The sequence below is a fragment of the Henckelia pumila genome, chromosome 3 (genome assembly GCF_033568475.1).
Source record: "Henckelia pumila isolate YLH828 chromosome 3, ASM3356847v2, whole genome shotgun sequence".
Classification (NCBI taxonomy): Eukaryota; Viridiplantae; Streptophyta; class Magnoliopsida; order Lamiales; family Gesneriaceae; genus Henckelia; species Henckelia pumila.
Genome location: NC_133122.1, coordinates 37,734,058 through 37,756,703, shown reverse-complemented (window position 1 = coordinate 37,756,703; position 22,646 = coordinate 37,734,058). Strand labels below are relative to the sequence as shown.

The 22,646-nt window shown below is 34.1% G+C and overlaps 2 protein-coding genes across 8 annotated transcripts in view; one reads left to right on the top strand and one right to left on the bottom strand.

The window, feature by feature from the left end:
* LOC140886536 (putative disease resistance RPP13-like protein 3) overlaps positions 1-22,646 on the top strand; it is a 67,620-nt gene that overhangs the window by 4,309 nt on the left and 40,665 nt on the right. For 2 of the 7 annotated variants that reach the window (XM_073293143.1, XM_073293142.1), the window contains one exon: positions 295-2,665. In XM_073293143.1, the coding sequence (XP_073149244.1) occupies positions 295-2,055 (1,761 nt within the window). In that variant the 3' untranslated portion in view covers positions 2,056-2,665. Of the gene's footprint in view, positions 1-294; positions 2,666-22,646 lie in introns of those variants that run through there. The other 5 variants (XR_012151582.1, XR_012151580.1, XR_012151581.1 and 2 more) reach the window with 5 other exon arrangements.
* On the bottom strand, positions 12,323-17,506 carry LOC140887646 (putative disease resistance protein RGA3). The gene is made up of 2 exons (XM_073295041.1): positions 12,785-17,506; positions 12,323-12,513 (listed from the first exon to the last, which is right to left on the bottom strand). The coding sequence occupies exon 1, from the start codon at positions 15,574-15,576 to the stop codon at positions 12,832-12,834; it is 2,745 nt and encodes a 914-aa protein (XP_073151142.1). The 5' UTR covers positions 15,577-17,506; the 3' UTR covers positions 12,323-12,513; positions 12,785-12,831.

Below are 22,646 nucleotides of genomic sequence, written 5' to 3'. Positions count from 1 at the left end.
TTTCAAAACTCAAGTACTTGCGTAACATGATCACGATTCACGACTATAGCAAGCATTGTTCATGATTCTTTACCTTTTAATTTTCTGAAACTGAACAAGACTTTGGAACATTAATTTGTTGACAACAGTGTAGTTGCCGCGCGAATAGGATTTGGTTTGGAGATTGTTGTTTTAATAAAAAAACAAATGTCACATGCTAGATTAGATGCTATTAAATTAAGGTTTTTTTTTACTATTATGATCATGCTGAAGAATCTCAATTTCAATCTACTATCCTATTTTTTTTTTGGACAGATTTTACTCTCAAAATCAAATCAAAGCACCAAACCGAAAGAGGGCATGGCAGATCTTCCAAGAAGCTATGGCGAAGGTACTTCCATGATAGTGGAAAAGGGACAAAAGGCGAAAATTAATCACAAGAAAAGTTTAGAAATATCGATGTACACACTGTTCAACAACAGGTACACAAAGGACTGCATCAGATACTGTTCAATATTTCCAACCACATATGAATTCACTAAGGACATTCTAGTTTGGCTGTGGATAGCACACGGGGGGACGATAGCAGGAAATAGCATATTTATCGAGGAAGTATGCATTCAGTGCTTTGATATATTGTTGAAACAGCAATACATTGTTCCAACCGGGTATGATCCTTGTGGCGATGAAATGAAATACAAAGTTGGTGATGAGATGAATGCATTCCTTCAAAATCATCTCCAAGGATCCCGGTTTTCGAAAGAATTGGATGGTAAGCACATGGAGGAATCCAAACTTGAACATTTGTCCTTGTCCTTCAAGGAAATTGACCAAATCAATGTTCAGATCATTAAAAGGTTCAGCCGTCTACAGACTCTCATCATTCATCGTTGCTACGGTTTTAACATAAAACAATTACCTTTGGATTTGTTTTCTGAGCTGAAGGAATTAAGGATCTTAAGTTTAAGTCATACTGATGTGATGGAATTGCCAAGTTCTATTAAAAGTTCAAAGGAGTTGCGATATCTTGACATGTCCGAGACACCCATTAGGTGGTTGCCCGAGTCGATGTGCAATCTCTTCCATCTGCAGACTTTAAAACTTGACAATTGTTTGGGCATCATGGAACTGCCTCAACGTACGAAAGAGTGGACTAACCTGCGCCATTTGATGCTAGATGTAGCTCGCCAGTTGCAATTTATGCCGGAACGCATTGGAAAGTTGTCGGAGTTACGCACTTTAAGGGCATTTTTGGTTGGAGAAGAAGATGGCTATACCATAAATGAGTTGAAGAACATGAATAAACTGAGTGGATCACTTCGGATTTTGAAACTTGAAAACATTAAAACCCCCGAGCAGGCTGCCGATGCTTCTCTTTGCTGGAAACAGGGCCTCAAAAAGATAGAATTGCAGTGGAGTGATTTACAAGATGAGATGAATCCAATTGAAGAGGAAATACTAACATATCTTGGGCCACCTTTGGGTATCCAGGAGCTCAAAATACTCTATTTCAGCGGCGGAAACCTTCCGAGTTGGATAGGCATGCCATCTTTCAGTGAAATGGTTAGTCTAACTCTCCACAAGTGTAGATATTGCAGCAACCTTCCATCTCTCGGACTATTGCCATCTTTGAAGCATCTCAGTATCATTGGAATGAATGAGGTGCTAGAAATCAACAGCCTCTTTTGTGGGGAACAAGGTAATGATCAGAATCAACCGTCGTTTCCTGCTCTCCAGAATCTGTCATTTTGTTCCATGTCAAAATTGGAAAAATGGACGGAAATGAGAACGGGCGACTTTCCCCGTCTCATGAACCTCACCATTGAGTCTTGTCCCAAAATCAACTGTCTTCCTAGTCTCACACATTTGATCTCTCTCATTAATATGGTAATAAGCTACTGCCCCGAGCTGTCGTGTTTACCTGATGGTATGTTACCGTCCAAACTTGAATCTTTGATGATTAAAAATTGTCCAAAGTTAAAAGGACGATGCAGTGATGATGGAGGTGAAGATTGGCCCAAGATTGCTCACGTGCCTGTTTTTTATATCGACGGCGTGAAGATTCATACAAAATAGTACTTAATGTTGCATTTTGAACCAGATCTAGATGATATTATACTGGAAAGGAGGTAATTTTATATCTCGCATGCCCTATACTTCCTTAAAACTATGTTGACTATAATCGAAGTAGTTCTTATTTTATGATTCTTTAGTACATGCTTTCATTTAGCTGATCAAATAATGAAGTACAAAAGATGGCTAAAAGGTATTGCATCAATTCTGTTAATGGCGAGAGCTACATGATCATCCACATGAAGCGATGGCATTCAATCTTGATGTAGCATCTCCAATCTACAGATTTTAAAGCAGTAGACACGACAAATTGTGTGATCCACAAATTTTTCTTGGGAAATTACCGTACGTGTTAAAGAATGTTGCTTTGAATACAACGGCTGATGACCATTATTAATCCTTGTAGGAGATACTTGTATTTGATTTCCTCTGATATTTGCTGCATCAGAAACTTGCGACGACGACAAAATTCATGCATCGATCAAGTTTGGATGGCAATAAGCATGAACTATATATGCATGTTCTTGTAATTAATCTTTGTTTCCTCGTGGCTTGTATGCAATTCATATATCAGATACACAATCATCCCATAATATTGTAAATTGTATGATTACACTGCGTGTTGTAAGCTTATGTTTCAATCTAATCAGTTGTGTAATTACACTGCGGTACCAATGGAACAAATTTCGTCACGTCTCCGGAAATTTTTGCCATAATTAGAAGCTCTCAAAAACTTTTTTTGACGAATTTAATTAGGTTTTATAAAATATTTATAGGCCTACCGAAAACCCAAATAATTATACTTTATTATTTTCGTCCTACGTTTATGCTTACATTTTTAAAAGAAAAGAATACATATACTTATTTAAAATATTTAATTAAAATTTATAATTTGTACTTTTACTTTTTAATTTTTAAGTGAGTTATATCAGAAAGTTATTCGCTTGTACACAAGATATATTTTATACCAAATTAACAAAAACTAGATTAATTGGTAATGGCTTTCAAAACTGAATTCTCATAAATCGGTATCAATAAATAAATTGTTTCGTAAATTAATTATTTAAACAAAATCAATCTATCTGCAATAATTCACCCAGAATTTATTGTGTATATCTAATTATAAAAACATACCATTTATTAATCAACAAATATATTGAAATTTAGCTTAACTTAAGTCAAATTGTTCCAGGATATTTTGGTAGAACAGTCACGCATTTTGTTTAGTTTATGGTTTTTTTTTTTCCTTTCGTTTTCTTTGTTTCTTTAAAAAAGAACGCATTTTGGTATTTTGAGTTGTTTATTGTTGGGTACAGTAACGTGGGATTTGGAAAAAATATAATTAAAAATCACTAAGGTTCTGTTTAGACATGAACGTATAAAATGTTTTTATAAAAGTATTTTTTAAAAACATTTTATAAAATATTTTTAAAGTTGTTTTAAGAATAAATATGTGTTTGTACAACTATTCTATAAAAATATTTTAACATTTCGAAAGTCATGATTTTCATCTTTGTCTTTTATAGTTCCATGCTAAAAACATCTAAATACTCATTTCAAGTGTGATCTTTAATCTATAATTGTAGAACACTTTTAAAAAATAGTTTTCAAAAATATTTTACAAAACATTTATCCAAACACATATTTTAAGTTTTTTTTCACTTATAAAACACTAAAAATATTTTTAAAGTACGTGTTCAAACGGAACCTAAGTTTATTTAAATATGACTTTTAAAAAAAATAATTTTCTATTACTTGTTATTAAATTTCCTAAAATATGTCTCAAAATAATTAAGTAATGATCTCAGTATATAAAATTAATGGACTTTAAAAAAAGTATACATAAAATAAATGAATTTGTAGTGTGTAATAGTTGTTGAACCAAGTGATCCAACTTTGATATTTGAACTGTTGTACGGTTTAAAAGATTTGAGTTGTATAAATACTATCAAATATAATTTTTGGTGAAACAGCAAAGTTCGATCCTACAAATAACATTACATTTGAATGATTGTTTTTATTATACACATGAACATTGAACATCAACATATAATATCATTAGTGCGAGTATGAGTATCTCGTACTCATATCAGAATGAGACTCTACCATCCTAACATTGTTTGCGTTTATTGGCAAATTAATGTAAGTAAAAGATCGCGGAGTGTTAGTGTTACGTGGCTCAATATTTAATGGGCTTCAAGGCTGAGGCCCAAGAGTTTAGAAATATTTAGAAGCAGGTCCATGACAAGTTTGCTAAGGAGAGCAAGAGCTAATACTCTGGGTTTACATTTTATATTTCATATATATAAACTTACATTCAACATTTATAATTATATTTGATATTGTTGAAAATATGTTATTATTATTATTTAAAGTTGAATATTGAATGTTGAATGTTGAATATTGAGTTGTAAAATGTGGAAAATTAGTATGTGATGATGTAGATGATGATGTTTTAATTTTTGGACTAATCTCAAATGTGGATCTATAAATAGATCTTCATTTGTGATGAAAAAACACAATTGAGTTGAGAGAAAAATATTATAAAGTGTGTAGTTTGAGAATTTTGAGAGTTTTTTATATTTTTACTTTTTACTATAAATTTTTACTTTTTCATAACACGTTATCAGCACAAAGCTCTAAAAGTCCTCCATATTTTTTCAAACTCCAAAACACAAGAAAAAGGTAATAAAAGTAAGAATATTTATTTTATTGTTTATTTATTTATTATGTATATATTTAATATATAATATCATGTTATTATCAGAAATGATAAAAAAAAAATAAGTTTTAAAAAAAACTTGTTATAAATCCTGGGAGGATGTTAAGACGACATCCCACACTCCCGGTAAGGGATACGACAAGTATAAAAGCTTCTAAGGTTTTTAAACAATATGATATATATTTATTATGCATATATACTAACTATACTAATATATAATTTCATGTTATTATATAAAAGGTTGTCTATGACACTGACCTTATAATAACGTGATATGATATATATTATTGTGTATTTATATACTAACCATATTCGTATAATTTCATGTTATTATATAAAAGGTTGTCTATGACACTGACCTAATAATAACGTGATATGATATATATTTATTATGCATATATACTAACTATATTAATATATAATTTCATGTTATTATATAAAAGGTTGTCTATGACACTGACCTTATAATAACGTGATATGATATATATTATTGTCATATTAATTGAAATTAACTAATAAAATTCATTGTTATTTTTCTAGTACCACCATGTCAAATTTGGCAAAGATTGAATTTGTTGTTCTCGATATCACTAGAAAAGAACAAAGATTTGTTAAGGAGAAATCATCAATCCCGACCCATTGTATCTACGACATTTTCAGTAGAAAATGTCGTAAGTAAAAAATAAAAACCAAAATCAAAGGCATAAAAAAAAGATTTTGGTCGTGGAAGAGGTCGAGGATGTGGGCGTGGACGTGGACGTAAAAATGATCGCGGTCGAGGCCGTGGATATAAAAATAATCGAGATAGTTACTTCAATAACTCATCTCAAAAGAACGTCACGAACCACTCACCAAAAAGGCAGCATGAAAATATGAGTGAAAATAAAAATCACTCAAAAAGATATGAGAGTGCTTGTTATAGATGTGGCACTCTAGGACATTGGTCACATACCCCTGAGCACTTATGTAAGCTCTATAAAGTATCGATAAAGGAAAAAGAAAAAGAGACCAATTTTGTTGAAAAAAATAACCATTTAAGTGGTTCAACTTATTTCAATGCTGCCGATTTTTCAAATGATTTCGAGAACATTGATTAGTATATTGGTGGGACTAGAATGTAACATACTATATTTTTCATGCATTCTTATGAAACATGCTATATTTTGCATATATATATTATCCTTGATTTTCTTTATTGCATATTTTTTGAAGTTAGATATGGAAAATGCTATGAGCAAAGATAATCTCATGCAAGTTTGCATACCCGATAGTGGTACAACGCACATTATTCTCCGAGATAAAAGATATTTCTTGGAATTAAAACCAACAAAAACAATGGTGAATACAATATCAGGTCCTGTAGACTTGATTGAAGGTTGTGGAAAAGCACATTTTTTGTTACCTAATGGTACAAAATTTTTGATAAATGATGTTTTATATTCACCACAATCAAAAAGAAATTTGTTGAGTTTTAATGACATATATTCTCATGGGTATGATACTAAGACGATAACTGATGGAAATCATAAATATATGTGTATTCCCACATATAAATCAGGAAAGAAATATGTGGTTGAAAAATTATCAATGCTTCCTACTGGATTGCATTATACACATATAAGTCCAATCGAATCAAATATGGTGGTTAATAGTTCTTCAATATTAACCAATTGGCATGATCGATTGGGACATCCTGGTTCAATAATGATGCGAAGAATTATTAAAAATACACATGGTCATCCATTGAAAGACCAGAAAATCTTTCAGAATAATAAGTTTCAATGTAAAGCATGTTCTCTTGGAAAACTTATTATAAGGCCATCACCAGCTAAAATCCAAAAAGAATCACCCATATTTCTTGAACGTATTCACGATGATATTTGTGGGCCAATTCATCCACCATGTGGATCATTTCGATATTTTATGGTATTGATCGATGCTTCTAGCAGATGGTCACATGTATGCTTATTGTCAACTCGAAATGTGGCATTTGCAAGATTAATGGCTCAAATAATAAAATTGTGGAATTAATTTCCCGATTATTCAATCAAGAAAATAAGACTTGATAATGCTGGAGAATTTACTTCCCAGACTTTCAATGACTATTGTATGTCAATGGGAATTACTGTTGAACATCCTGTTGCTCATGTTCATACACAGAATGGATTAGCTGAATCATTAATTAAACGTCTACAACTGATTGCTAGACCAATGATTATGAGAACAAAACTCCCTATTTCTATATGGGGACATGCAATTTTACATGTTGCGGAATTAATTCGCATCAGACCAAGTGCATATCATAAATTCTCTCTATTGCAGCTTGCATTTGGTAAAGAACCAGATATTTCTCATCTGAAAACTTTTGGATGTATGGTGTATGTGCCAATTGCACCACCTCAACGATCAAAAATGGGTCCTCAAAGAAAGATCGGTATTTATATCGGTTATGATAGCCCATCGATCATACGATATCTTGAGCCTCAGACAGACGATGTGTTTACAGCACGTTTTGCTGATTGTCATTTTAATGAAGAAATTTTTCCAATGTTAGGGGGAGAAAAGAAACACATCGAAAAAGAAATCACATGGTATGTACCATCATTGTTATATTTGGATCCAAGGACCAAACAATGTGAGAAGATGTACAGCAAATTGTGCATTTGCAAAGAATAGCAAATCAAATGCCAGATGCATTTGCAGACACAAAAGGGATAACAAAATCATATATACCTGCTGTAAACCCCCTGCTCGAATTGAAATGCCAAAGAAACAAATTGAAGACACTCATGATGTCATAAAACGCTTGAAGCGTGGAAGGTCAGTCAGTTCCAAGGATAAAAATCCTCGGAAAAGAAAATTCATTGAGAAACACGATGATCACAAAATAGAAAATGGTGTTCCAGAAAAAACACCTGATGATGAAAATGTTCTGTCAGAACCACAAACTGACGAGAATCGTGAAATTTCTATCAATTATATTGATACTGGAAAAATATGAAACCAAAAAGATATAAAAGATATTGATGAGATATTTTCTTATAATGTGGCTCGTGACATCATAAATGAGAATGAAGATCATGAACCAAAATCTTTTGGTGAATGTAAAACTCGGCATGATTGGAAAAAATGGAAAGATGTCATCCAGGTTGAATTGGATTCGCTAAATAAACGCAATGTTTTTGGACCTATAGTCCTCACACCTGAAGGTGTAAAACTTGTTGGATACAAATGGGTTTTTATTCGAAAGCGAAATGAGAAAAATGAAATAGTATGAGATAAATCTAGACTTGTTGCACAAGATTTTTCTCAAAGACCTGGAATTGATTATGAATAAACGTATTCTCTTGTTATGGATGCAATTACGTTTCGATATTTGATTAGTTTGGCAGTGTCTGAAAATTTGGAAATGTGTCTTATGGATGTTGTTACAGCTTACTTATACGAATCAATTGATCACTATACATGAAAATCCCTGAAGGATTTAAGATGCCTGAAGTACAAAGTTCAAAACCCAAAGAATTTTATTATGTGAAATTGCAAAGATCATTATATGGGTTAAAGAAATCGGGCCGAATGTGGTATAATCGGTTAAGTGAACACTTGATGAAAAAAGGGATATGTAAATGATCCAATATGCCCTTGTGTTTTCATCAAGAAAACAACATCCGGATGTGTGATTATTGCTGTTTATGTTGATGATTTAAACATCATTGGAACGAATAAGGAAATTCAAGAAGTTATGGTGTACTTGAAGGAATAATTCGAAATGAAGGACCTTGGAAAAACCAAGTATTGTCTGGGTTTGCAAATTGAACAAAAAGAATGTGAAATTTTTGTTCACCAGGAAAATTATACAGAAAAAGTCCTTAAACGTTTTAATATGGATAAATCAAATCCTTTAAGTACTCTAATGGTTGTTAGATCATTGAATGTAGAAAATGATCCATTCTGTCCATGTGAAGACGGTGAAGTTATTCTTGGTCCAGAAGTACCATATCTAAGTGCCATTGGTGCCCTTTATGTATCTTGAAAATTGCACTAGATCTGATATATCTTTTGCTGTAAATTTATTGGCAAGATTCAGCTCATATCCAACAAAGAGGCACTGGAATGGAATTAAACATATATTCCGTTATCTACGAGGAACTACAGATTTGAGACTTTTGTACTCAAAAAATATCAATCAAAGTATCATTGGTTATGCTGATGCTGGATACTTATCTGATCCACATAAGGCACGTTCCCAAACCGGATATGTATTTACTCGTGGAGGCACTGCAATTTCTTGGCGTTCACAGAAACAAACACTCGTAACAACTTCATCAAATTATGCCGAGATTATTGCGCTACATGAAGCAAGCCGTGAATGTGTTTGACTAAAATCAATGACACGGCATATCCAAAGTTCTTGTGGATTTTTAGTAGACAAGAAGCTTGTGACACTATATGAAGATAATGCTGCATGTGTTTCTCAAATGAAAGAAGGATACATCAAAAGTGACAGAACCAAACATATCCCTCCAAAGTTCTTTGCCTACACTCAAGAGCTTGAGAAGAATAAAGATATTGATATCTGTTATATTCAATCAAATGAAAACTCATCAGGGCACTTCCTACAACAATATTCAGAAAGCATATATATAGCATTGAAATACGCAATCTACGGAATATGTGAAGAATCACTCGTGTTAATATGAGGGGGAGTTTACGTGGCTGCATTTTTTTTTCCTTGCTATGATTTTTATCCCACTGGGTTTTTCCTAGTAAGGTTTTTAACGAGGCAGTACAAAAACAAGTAATAAAGATAGTCATCATATCACGATCATCATCACAAGGGGGAGTGTTGAAAATATGTTATTATTATTATTTAAAGTTGAATGTCGAATGTTGAATATTGAGTTGTAAAATGTGGAAAATTAGTGTGTGATGATGTAGATGATGATGTTTTAATTTTTGAACTAATCTCAAATGTGGATCTATAAATAGATCTTTATTTGTGATGAAAAACACAATTGAGTTGAGAGAAAATATTATAAAGTGTGTAGTTTGAGAATTTTGAGAGTTTTTGGTATTTTTACTTTTTACCATAAATTTTTATTTTTTCACAACAGATATATGAATGTTGGAATAATTGAATGGATATTAATTGGCCACGTTTTGCTTTGGAATTGTCAGATGCGAATGAAATTTCCATTTAATGTTGTAGGCCGCCGCCTTCCTTGAATATATACATGTTCACATGTTTTTGCTATTCAAACAATTCATGGAACATGGCCCTCCATATTTATTATGCTCAACCAATCTGATAGAACAAATGTCTGGCTGCTATTTGAGGTGTCGTTTTCTTATAAGCATGTGCATGTACCCAAATGTCTTAATATATATATACGTCTTTGAACTCTCATCAGCTTTAAGAAATATATATTCTCTCTCGTTCGTTTCTAAGCTACTGCACTTCTGCTCCATCATAAGCTGTTGTGTTCTTGCTCATGCACGCTTCTCAATTTTCTGCTCGTGCATGCTATACCTTGTCTCACCTCTGATTCGTCGGTGTAGTACCTTCGTGCTAGGTAACTACAGGATTTTACCGTTGTATACTGGGAAATTGACGTCCGTCGTGATCCTTCGAACACATCCGAGAGGAGACGAATCTGTTTTAAGGAAACTGTAATTTTACAGACCTCGGTTATGTTCACATACTCACAATATTTTCTGATTTGAAGAAAAAGTTCACGTAATAGTTTTTGGACAACAATGAAATCTAAAAGAAAGCACAATATCCATCTATTCCCCAATCATCTTCTACCAAAATTTTTGATAGGCACAATCTGCACGAAAACAATACAAATCAAATAATCAATCTTGTAGCCTAGGCATGACCATATGTATCGTATTAACCAAGTCTATTTGCAGTCTACTATAATTTATTTTAAACCTTGATTTTGAACGTATAGGAACAAGGGTATTACATACAAATTTACTTGAGGAGATATTAATAAGAGAAATCTAGTACATTATCATTGATCAAACATTCATTTAATCTACAAACTCGGACATCACATATCAACAATAATTTCCTTTTATTGATATGTTGTTGGTATTATGTTTAAAATCATGTGCAGCTAAAATCTGAATTTTGAAAATTGATAATTTAATGTGTGCTAATCTTGTTTCGATTTCGATAAAAAATATATATATAAATAAATACAAAGAAAAATAAGTGTAAAAGGTTAAGATAGAGTAGAGGTCATCACATAAACTCAAATCTCTTTGTATATATATTTTAAAAAGTTCTTGTTATATTAATTATGCTGCTCCACTTGATGATCACTTTAAAAAAAATATTGATCCAAACATACAATACGACACGTTTTGTGCCATGGGACATTTGCATGGAGTCAACCGATCCAAGTTCTTAGCCAAATAGCATATATATATATATATATATATATATATATATATATATAACTAATCAATTTCGAGCACTTGACATCCAATTTATTCAATCCTTCTTTCCTTAATTTGTTCCCCTGCCTTGCAGATTTCCCAGAGAACTTTGATAAATTACTGAGTTGCTTATATTTTACTCTTTTTTATTACTCTAATTCTTGCTCCTATTTTAGATAATTTTTTTAAAACTATAATTTTTTTTTAGTTTTTTGTTTCACTAAATTAATAATGTTTTTTTAAATAAAAAATCACCTTAATGTTATGATCATGTTAGAAGTATAAGAATAGTAAACCTTGTCTATATTTACAATGAAAATAAATATTTTAATATAAAAATAATATTTTTCAAGAGTCAAATTGAATAATTCATCTCACAAATTAACTATGTAACCGTTTGCTAGAAGTTTTTGTGAATATTTAAAAGAAAAAAAAGGCGTATATTTGGTTAAGTTTTTCAGTCAATTTCAATATTGGGTTGCCGTTATTTTGTATTTTGTTTTCGTTTTATAAAATAAAATTTTAAATAACTCGAACCAATCATTTATGTGCAATATACGTTAGATTATTAGATAGAACTGGATAATTGATCATTGGGTTTACTATAACATGTAAAACCTTGATGCTTGATTGTGAATGTTCATGGCATAATCTGTTTGAAATTTCTTATATTTTATTTAATTAACAATATATATATTTTTATTTTTTCGAGATTTAAAAATAAGTATTCAAAATTTTACAAGTAAATAATCAGTATCGTGAAACATACAACTTAATTTATATATCAATATATTACTCACCGCAATGCAATTGAAATAAAATAATTTTCCAAGAAGACGTTCAAGTTGGTGGAATAGTGAACAATTCCCCTATCAATACCTTTTTTGGGCTACAGTTAGACTAGTATGATTTATTTGACTAATGTAGTTTGCATGCTATTACGTTAATACGAGGGTTTACTCGTGCGCACTGAAAGGTACATCTGCGAGTTTACACGTTGTGAAAAAAAATTAAATAAAAAAGTTTATTTTCGAATTAAACACTTTCTCAATAATTAAAACATAGATCAACATCTAATTTGATCATCAATAAGTTTTAGTTCAAAGCAAAAAAACAAACATTCGAACTCGTAATATGGAATAAATTCATGGAATCCAAAGTAAAGCAAAGCAATTTTAGCAAGAAAATAATCTTTAACGGCAGCAAAAAAAACAATATGTTGTCCATCGATCACATTGGTTTATGTATGGAGAGAGCTGCTTAATTCCTTCGCAGAATCATCGAACCATCTGCATAATCAAACATATATGTCAGAGTAAATGACACAGCTAAAATTTTCATTCTATTTCATTGAAATCGTCGGACACATTAACATTTCGACCAAAGATTTGTGGGGGAAAAAAGAAAAGGTAGCACAAATGCTTGATCATGGCTGAATTAAAGAAATCAGATATAATGCAAAGGAGAAAAAAAGGTTAGTCTACTTGACATATACATTCAACATCTGATGGAGATTGTCTCAGAAGGCATGTGAATTAAAAAGAACGATACTAGACGCACCTGCTGGCAAGGCAAACATGGTGAAACAAATAAAAGATTTTGATGACCTACGAAATCACTTCTATTGATGGTAGCGTGGTGATCTGAAGGTTTGAGCAGCCGCTGATATTTGAATTATCATGGCTCATCAAGTTTGCCGGTATACTCGTCAAATTCGGGCAATCATGAATTGTGAAAGTATTTAGGAGAGGCATGGAAGCAAAGGTAGCCGTGTATACCCAACTAAGCAATCCGGTCATGCTTCTTACTTCAAATGATACCAAAGAAAGGAACTTCATGCCGTTCCCCGTACCATAAAAGGTGTCACCGATGGACTCCAAAAGAGGCATGTCTGAAATATAAAAAGATTTTAGGCAATGGAGTTGTCCCAGAGGTGGAAGACTTGCACAATACTTGAGCCCTTGCAAGTGAATGCTTGTAAATTTGCGATTAGATTCACAAAACCAACGAGGATAAAGTGCACCACAATAGTTATCGATGAGCAGCTCTTTAAGATTTTCATGAGGGCGAAGATTTGAGAGAACACGACATTGTTCATTTTGTGTCTGTCGTAGAGTATCCTGCTGGGCACCGCTAGTTAACGGCACCCATTGTAGTTCGAGCTTGTCCAAGAATGCCTTATTGTGCAACTTGGCCCGAGTTGCATCTAGACCATTTACGACCTGAAGGTTTTTTATGCAGAGTGATCCTCTGAGTAAATCCATATTTCGAATTTGAGTGACACCATTTTCTTCTCTGATTCCGACAATAAATGCAGAAAGAGATTGAAGATTGGTTAACCTTCCAAAATGCGGTGGCATCGCGATAAGCTGGCCTTTAATGTCCAAATCCAGATGTCTCAAGTCGGAGAGATTTTTTGTGTCTTCAGGTAATTCATGAAGTTGGTGGCAGTTTTTGAGCTTTAGTGTTTGTAAGGCCATGAGAGTACATACAGATTTGGGTAGCATTGAGATGTGGTTTTCGGAGAGGTTAAGGTAGCGAAGAAATTTCAAATGATCAAAAGAATCAATGAGTTCAGTAAGACCAATCCGACTTAGATCTAACACCCGCAAAAACTTCAAATGTGCGAACAATTCATTATTTAGTTGTCCCGCTTGAGCACTCCTCTTACTGATCATTAAAAATGTTCGCAACTTTTTATTTTCCTGAGAGGCTCTTAAATGAATCGGTTGCATGCTGTCGCGAAGCATTGATAAATGATAAGTATCTCCAAATAAGGGATAACAATCCGACATGTTCATGACCTGGAAGCATATATCAGCTGAAATCAATTGTGCCATATCATGAATGAGGTCGTGCATTTTATATATGATTTGGTTCCTTGAATTTTTAGCTGCTTGTAAAAATGACCTCGAGTAAAGATCATTGAAGCAACGGCGTCCCAGGTCCTCCAATCTCCATCCTTCTACGGGTTGGATGAAGCCCTCTGCCATCCACAACAGCACAAGTTCTTCAACTTCAAACTCATGATTTTGGGGGAATAGAGAACAATAAGCAAAACATTTTTGCAGCTGTGGGGAAAGATGAAGATAGCTAAGCATCAAAACAGTAAATAGATCATTCTTTTCTTGTGGCAAGTCCCATAACTTGCTCTTCAAAATGCAATGCCACTCATTCTCTGCACATTCAGAATTCGATAATAAGCTTCCAAGCATCTCGGCTGCCAAAGGCAAGCCTTTGCATTTCTTTGAGATCTCTCTACCAATAGATTCCAAATACTCTTGGCCCTCGACTGGAAAAAACATTTTTTGTTTCATCAAATCCCAGCACTCATCATCAGATAAATGCTTGAGATTATATGTTTTAAAGGATTTCACAGCTGTCGAAACTTTAGCACTTCTGGTGGTTATAATAACTTTGCTTCCTTCACAACCAAATCTTAAAGGCAAAGAAAGTACATCCCAGTCATCCTGATTTTCACTCCAGTAATCATCAAGAACCAACAAAAATTTGAAACCCCGAATTACATGTTGAAGAAGGACTTGAACAGAATTCAAGTCAGACAAAGTGCAACTATTTCCTGTCAACGCTTCAAGTATAGATTTCGTAATCCTAATCAAATCGAATTTCATTGATACAGAGACCCACATTTTCTTGTCAAAACTTTTGTTTACAGATGTATCATCATAAATGAGTCTTGCAAAGGTTGTCTTACCGATTCCCGCCATTCCCACTATTGACGCTACCGAAAAATTACCCATTTTCGGTTCATGATTTAGAAAATCAAAAACAAAATGTTGTATGTCGGTTGCCCTCCCAACAACTTTTCTATCATCTATCAATGAACTAGTGCTGGATAAAATGTTATGACAGTGCGGTGACATCCCTTTCATCTTTTCAATCTTGAGTAGACTTTTCATTTCTCGAGCAAGACTTTCCAACTTGATTTGTAGCACATTGATCTCATGAGGTAATTTAATTTCAAAAGATGAAAGAATCGTCTTACGAAGCTTAGCGGGTCGGGCGGAGCCGGAGGTGGAGATTTGCAAGGAGATGTAATCAACAAGAGAATCGGCATCATAAGAAAGTTTTTTGAGATCTGTGAACCACAGTTTCCAAGCTTTGCTTCCCCACATTAGCCTCAACGGACAACACTCTACATGATCCACCAAATCTTGAACTTTCAGCATCGTTCTCTGCAATTTTCTAAGCTCGTCGTCAACATCCCATATCAATTTTAATTCATCACAAGCATAAGATATTCCAAACGAAGCCAATCTGTCCAATGCAGAGTTAAAGAGAGTGGATCCAAACTTAGTCACGAGCTCTGATACGAATGAAGATTCACCCATCTTTTTTCTTTGGTCGTGGAAAAAATGAAGAATAAGCCTGTGAGTCAGTCAACTCTCACCGATTAATGCAGAATCAATTTTTTTTTTTAAAAAAAAAAAAACCGTGTTCAAGGTAATTACTAGGAATTTATTTTTCTATCGTGACACGGTCACACGGTAATATGCTAAATACACCATTTGTTTTTAAATAAGTGACTCACGTGTTCCATCTTAATTTTTTAGTTTTTTTAATTATATTTAATTTGATGAAGACTTTTTTGCCCTTCAAATATTAAAATCCAATAAACAATTATTTCTCATGCAATCGTTTACCACTTTATTCTTCTTGTTTTGTCAATGATTGCTATACTCAGGGATGGAGCCACTCCAAAGGCCGGGGTGGACTCCAGCCCTGATCGTTTTTTTTTTAGTTATTAGAAAATGTGTTTTTTTTTATTTTTTATTGGGACCATAGTTAAAAAAAAAATTGGTCTTTAGTCCATTGAATTTATTTAGCCCATTAAATTTAATTAGCACATTGAATTTTTTTATCTCATTAAATTTAATTATCCCATTAAAAATAACATTCATGTTTCACATGACTCATTAATCAATTTCTCTATTTTTCTCTCACCTCAAAATCGGTTAATAACTATGATAGTCAAATTTAAATATCTCCTTAATGGCCTAGTTTATTGTTGAAAATTTGTTAATTCTTAAATTTATTTGTTTGGATAAGTCAATTTTATTTATGGTGATACATTTTGTTGAATTCTTAGACCATTATTGATATTATGTTTGTGTTTTGCATTTATTTGTGTTGTCATCGATGTATAGCCTGTATATTGGTTCTATCTCATTACTTGTATTGTTCTAGGAAATGGTTCCTAGAAATTTTTTTTTTATCTTGCATTTTTTTTCTTTTTCGTTATGATTTTTGGGACTTTATTGTTACATGTTGGATGTATAAAACCAGTTAGTTTTCTAAAAAGTTAATTGTATATTTATTTCATAATAAGCTTGTTTTTCTAATAAAAGTACAATGACGACGAACAACCCATCAAAAGACAATAAGCTCAAGATGGAAAAAATTTCCAACTACGTCCCTGACTATACTTGCAGCAGCAGCATATATTCCAGATGAGTCCTCGAGTATGTGAACACAGATAAGTAGGAATCCAAAAGACCAAATCAAACAAATAGAAGAAGAAAGAAAAACCAAAGCAACAAACAAATTGAAACCAAACAAGAACCAAAAACAATAATTATCACCCAATAAGAATCCCAGTAATAAACCTCCCTAAACCTGGACCCAGGAATTACAACCGGGCTCTTCAGCGGCAGCAACTTATGATAATCGGGCCGGCAGAAAACCCCGTCCGAAACTTTCCTGCTCAAATTACTCCAAAGGGAATGCACTTGCAAAGCCCAAGCTCTCATCTCCGGGCTCTTCACTTTCGACATGAAGTCTTTCATCTCTGGAACAAAGTCCACCGGCTTTACATGCACCAAATCCTCTTCAGCATCACCAAAATGTTTCCCAATAAAGCTATTCAATCTTTCACAGGAACAGAACCATTCTCCGTCCTCGGAAGCTTGTGAAACTCTTGATTCATGATTGAGAGATTGTTCTCTGCGACAGGTCTACGTAGATCTTCTGATCAAACCCCTTGTACCCATAACTATTTGTATGCCGTCTTTTGGACAATTCCGAGAAAGGTGACCAATGGGGTTGTGGGGATTACAGGGCCCAGATCCTTGGTTTTCTTCTTTTCGGACAACACGACCTTGATACTAGCTCTCTAACATTGGAAGAAACAAGTTGGAGGAGTTGGGTACTTTAAATTCAAGCGCTTCAAAATGGTTGAATTTTTGGGTTTGTGAGAAAACTCCATTGCACTATTTCACAGAAATGGTGTTCGAATTATTGAAGAAGAAGAGATAAGTAGCAAATGATTTAATATAGGGTCAAAGGACATTTACGGTACTTTGGGTTAAAAACTCTTCAAAAAACCAAAAATACTCACATTCACAATGCGTGAATGTCACTTGCCGGATTTAGGGATACGTGACCTGTATTTTGTATAACAGAGGGTGTATTTAGTTTATTGATTTTTTATAGAAAATTTTAAGCTATTTTGATATTTCACAAGAGGTTAAAATGCAATTATCCTTTTAAAAAAAAAATGAATACAAAAACTTCACTCCTGTAAAAAGCCTTCCCGTATGTTATCAGTTATTTCATCTTCACAAACATTCAATATGCAGGTGAAAAAAAAATAAAAAATAAAACATTCACTCCTTTAAAAAGCCTTCCGTATGTATATATTTTTTTCTTTCACTAATTTTCTTTAATGCAAATTTTTGTTGTAATATGGAGTGAAAAAAACACACACACACTTCCAATTCCCATATAAAATTTTGGAATTAATTTCTTCTATGTATGAATTAACATAAACTAAGTTAGTATTTATTTTATGAATATTTGTTGTAATTTTAATTTTTAAATTTGTGACTTTTTTAAAGATTTAAATAGGTGATTGAATAGCATAATATGTTCTAATTGTTAACTTACATTAAACCAATTAATATAGTGTTATGTATATAGTGTCACATCAGCACTCCTAATAAAAAACGACTTAATTTATCAAAAAAAATTATAAGATTAAAACTTAAATTTGATAACATAAATCACCAAAATAAAAATAAAAAACTACAAAACCAAAAGCGCACTTGTCCTTTATTAGAACAAAAGTTTTCTGATTTGTCTTAAAATAGTTATTTTTTTTAATTTTTTGCATTAAACAATGAAAAATCCCCTCTGTTTCTAAATGTTTCACTGAGAGAGAATAATTGGTTCATTTGATTATGTCCCACTTATAAAATGCAAAAAGTATATTCATTTACCACATTAGACCTGGCCAAGGCCCGGTTAGGCTTGGACCCGATCCAGAACCGGCCCGTGGTCAATGGACCGGTTAACCGGGTCAACAGACTTGATCCGGAATCGGGACCAGAGTCGTCATTGAGCGGTTCGGTCCCGGTTTTTCTATTGAAAAATCGCCGACCCGGCGAGTTGACTTGCCGGGTCAGACGGGTCTGACGCGGCCGGGTTGGCCATGCTAATAGATCTAGGGGTGGGCGTTTGGGGTCGGGTATCGGATACCCGACCCGACCCAATCGGGTCGGTTACTTTTAAAAAAATCGGGTTCGGGTCGAACCCGAACCCGATATTGCGGTTTTCGGGTTGGTGTCGGGTAGTAAAATTACTACCCGATCGGGTTCGGGTACCCGACAAAACCCGAATTTTTTTTTTTTGAAAATTCAATATATATTATTATGTATTATTCAAAGACATATCCTCTCTATTTTCATTATATTGCTCTCAACTAAAATGGCCGTTCGTTTTCTTTGGATTGGGTATACATACGTCTATTGAGAAATGATGATTTTTTAATTTAATTTTTCATAGATTTTGATTATTTAATTGTTTGATATAGTTGAGATTTTTTTTTCCAAAACTTGTGAAAAATAAGTAAATATATGAGGGTAGAAGTAGCTCTCAACCATAAATATATGGATTGTTTTTAATTTTTACATTAATCGAATTTGCAAAAAAAAAAAAAAAAACGGGTGCCCGCAATCGGGTACCCGATTTATTCGGATCGGGTTCGGGTAGTCAAAATGACTACCCGAAATGTCGGGTACCCGACCCGCGCCCACCCCTAGATAGATCCTGAAACGACCCTAACTCTATAATTAATAAATAAATATGCGAAAATTTTTTTTTTCTAAGTAAAAATATGTACATACATGCCCATACATATATGCACAAAATAAATAGATTTAAAAATAAATAACTTGAATAAAATAATGCAACAAATCGAAAACTTAACATTTCATAATTTAAATATCTGAGTCATGCGTTAAATAAAATACTGACCAAAAGTGAAATAAATTAAAGTTTTGCATGCACTGAAAATTTCTCAAATAAAATATCCCGAATCACAACCACTGAAAATAATTAAAATGTAACATGCTAAAAATTCGAGACATGCATAAAGACTCAGACAACGGTCACGGGGATCACTGCCAGTCTGCTCATACGTCCTCGCCTCCGGTGGGTACTACGTCCTCTACGTACTCACCTGCACCATACCAGTGTAGTGAGACTAGAAGCCCAACATGCTAACATAACAAGGATTTAAATAAATTTAAATCACTTTAATACTAATACATAACATATACATGAATGAGCATGCTTAAAATAATATCATAACATAACATAACTTAAATTAACTTAAATATCATAATCATACATAATACATAAACATTGTTGAGCAAATTATTTTCTAACATTGCATGGTTGTATCCATAGTGTAACCTTAAATCATACATCAAATACTGATCAGCATGGAAACCAACGTACGTGGCGGTGACGAATCACCTCTTAAATTGGCAGTAAACTGCCCTTCAATAGTTCACATATGGGGACGAATCCCCCTCAAATTGTCACACTACTTCAACTTCCAACATAAAATATTTTCTTTTGCTCAACCTTAAACATTAAATCATGCATAAAAATTATTTCATGAATGCATGTACTTAAATAAAATGTGTGTCCTTCATATATATTTAATTTAAATTTCATACTAACATATAATTATTAAAATAACTTCCATGCATAAAAATAATTAAATATAAATTTAGGACACATGCAAATTTCTCATGGGTTGTACTGACTGCTGGCCCTAACACTCAAGCCCAATTACTTAAATCTGACCCATTACCACTGAGACTGGCCCATTAACATACTTAAGCCCAACATTACATTTCTAAGCCCAATGAATTAATTAAAGCCCATTAAAACACTCCTGGCCCAATAACAACTTATTCTGGCCCAATGGGCCCTAAAGCCCAAAAACTGGCCCAATAACTTCCATGGGCCCCCAGGGCCCATAAAAATTAGTGGACTCACTTAATTAATTTAATTAAGCCCAATAATAATTAAATTTAAACCAAATAATTAAATGGAACCCAAATCATTTTATTTCAAATTAATTGGCCCAAAACCAATTAAATCATAAAATACTTTAAAATTAAAAAGACTCGAGTTCGGCCCACCTAACCCAAACCCGGACCAACTTAACCCGACCCACCACACTACTGACCCGACCCAGGCCATAGACCCGACCCGGAACCAACCCTAACCCTAAACCCGTCGCCTCCCTTTTCCCGTCTCGGCTGCGGCCGTGAGCAGCAACCACTCCTTGGCTGCTGCCGGCCTGCTCCGGCCGCCCCTGGCCAAAGCGCCGCCGCCCAGACGTAGCCCACGTCTGGGCGGTTCGAACCTAGCCCCTGAACCCAAACCATGCAGCCCAGCCCCTAGCCGAACCGAGCCCTTCCCGAGAACCCTAACCTACGTCCCCCCTTGGCCGATTGCCTCTTAGATCCAAGTCTGGGCTCGTTTGGCTCGAGCCACTCGAGCCATTCGAACCTAGACTCACCTTAGGCAACCTAGGGACCTTTACCAGCAGCCTAGACACAACCATGGCAAACCAAACGTGAACATGATCAATAAACACAAGAACAAATGCATAAAACCGAACCGATCCCGTTTTGTTTCTGAAAATTTCGAAGGAATTCTGATTCTCACGCACACACACACATAATAACTGATATGGTACAAAAAAAAGAGAAAGAATCATGCCTTGATAATTAAATCGACGAAGATAGACGCGTTTACGGGCTCCGGGACGACAAACGGACCAAAAACCTTCGAATCTAGAGCTTGATCGGCTAAGGGCTTGTGGTTTTCTGTCAAAGCGTGAGGGAGGCTGATGAAGAAGGTTGGAGGCGGCTAAGGGAGAGGGAGACGTGAGTTTAGGGTAGATAGGATAGAATTTTTGGTTAATTAGAATTAAATTAGGATAATAACTTATTTAGGAAGATAATATAACATAAAACAAATGTTTAAAAACCCCTAATAATAATAATAATCTGATGGGAATAGCTAAATCCCGAAATATTAAAATAGGGAATTTTTAAAATGTAATAAAAGTCATTAAAATGACTTATTTTGGCTAAAAATAAACTCCTAAATAAATATATAATTAAATACTAAAATTTTCTTGACAAAATACCTTAAAATATCATTTTAAGGCTCATAAACTCACAAAATATTTTTGGCTAAGAATTTTGGTATCTCGTCCGTCCACGGTCCCGTCTACGCGATCAAAACCATTAAATTACCATAAATCGTGAAAATCACTAATTATGGGTTAAATGCTTAAAATAACTTAAAACATGCACAAATAATTTCACATAATTATTTAACCCATAAATCTAAAATTCTAAATAAATAAAATTCCTAATTATGCATGCAAATTTACATATTTAAAATACCAGGTGTTACAATTCTCCCCCCTTAAATTGGATTTCGTCCTCGAAATTAAAGTACTTACCCGAACAACTCCGGGTAGCGAGTCCTCATATCTGCCTCGGTCTCCCAAGTAGCTTCCTCCTCCGAGTGATTCAGCCACTGGACTCTGACCATCGGTATGACACGCGTCCTAAGCCTCCGCTCCTCCCTAGCCAAGATCCGTATAGGCCTCTCCTCAAATGCTAACTCCGGTGTCAACTGAAGAGGCTCAAAATCCAACACATGTGACGGGTTTGAGATGTATCTCCGAAGCATGGATACATGGAATACATTGTGCACTGCCGCTAGCCCTGGTGGTAGAGCTAAACGGTAGGCCAACGTGCCAACTCTCTCCAAGATCTCGAATGGCCCTATATATCTCGGATTAAGCTTGCCTCTTCGACCAAACCGCACTACTCCCTTCATAGGTGACACCTTCAGGAATACGTGATCACCTACAGCGAACTCCAAATCTCATCGTCGAGTATCTGCATAACTCTTCTGACGACTCTGAGCAGTCCTCATGCGATCCCGAATCTGTGTCACGATGTCAGCTGTCTGCTGCACAATCTCAGGACCAAGTAAAATCCTCTCACCAACCTCATCCCAATGCACAGGAGATCTGCATCTCCTCCCATACAATGCTGCATAAGGAGCCATACCTATAGAC

What these genes read in the sequence shown, in the direction of transcription:
- LOC140887646 (XM_073295041.1), bottom strand. Translation starts at nt 15,576, where the DNA reads ATGGGTGAATCTTCATTCGTATCAGAGCTCGTGACTAAGTTTGGATCC.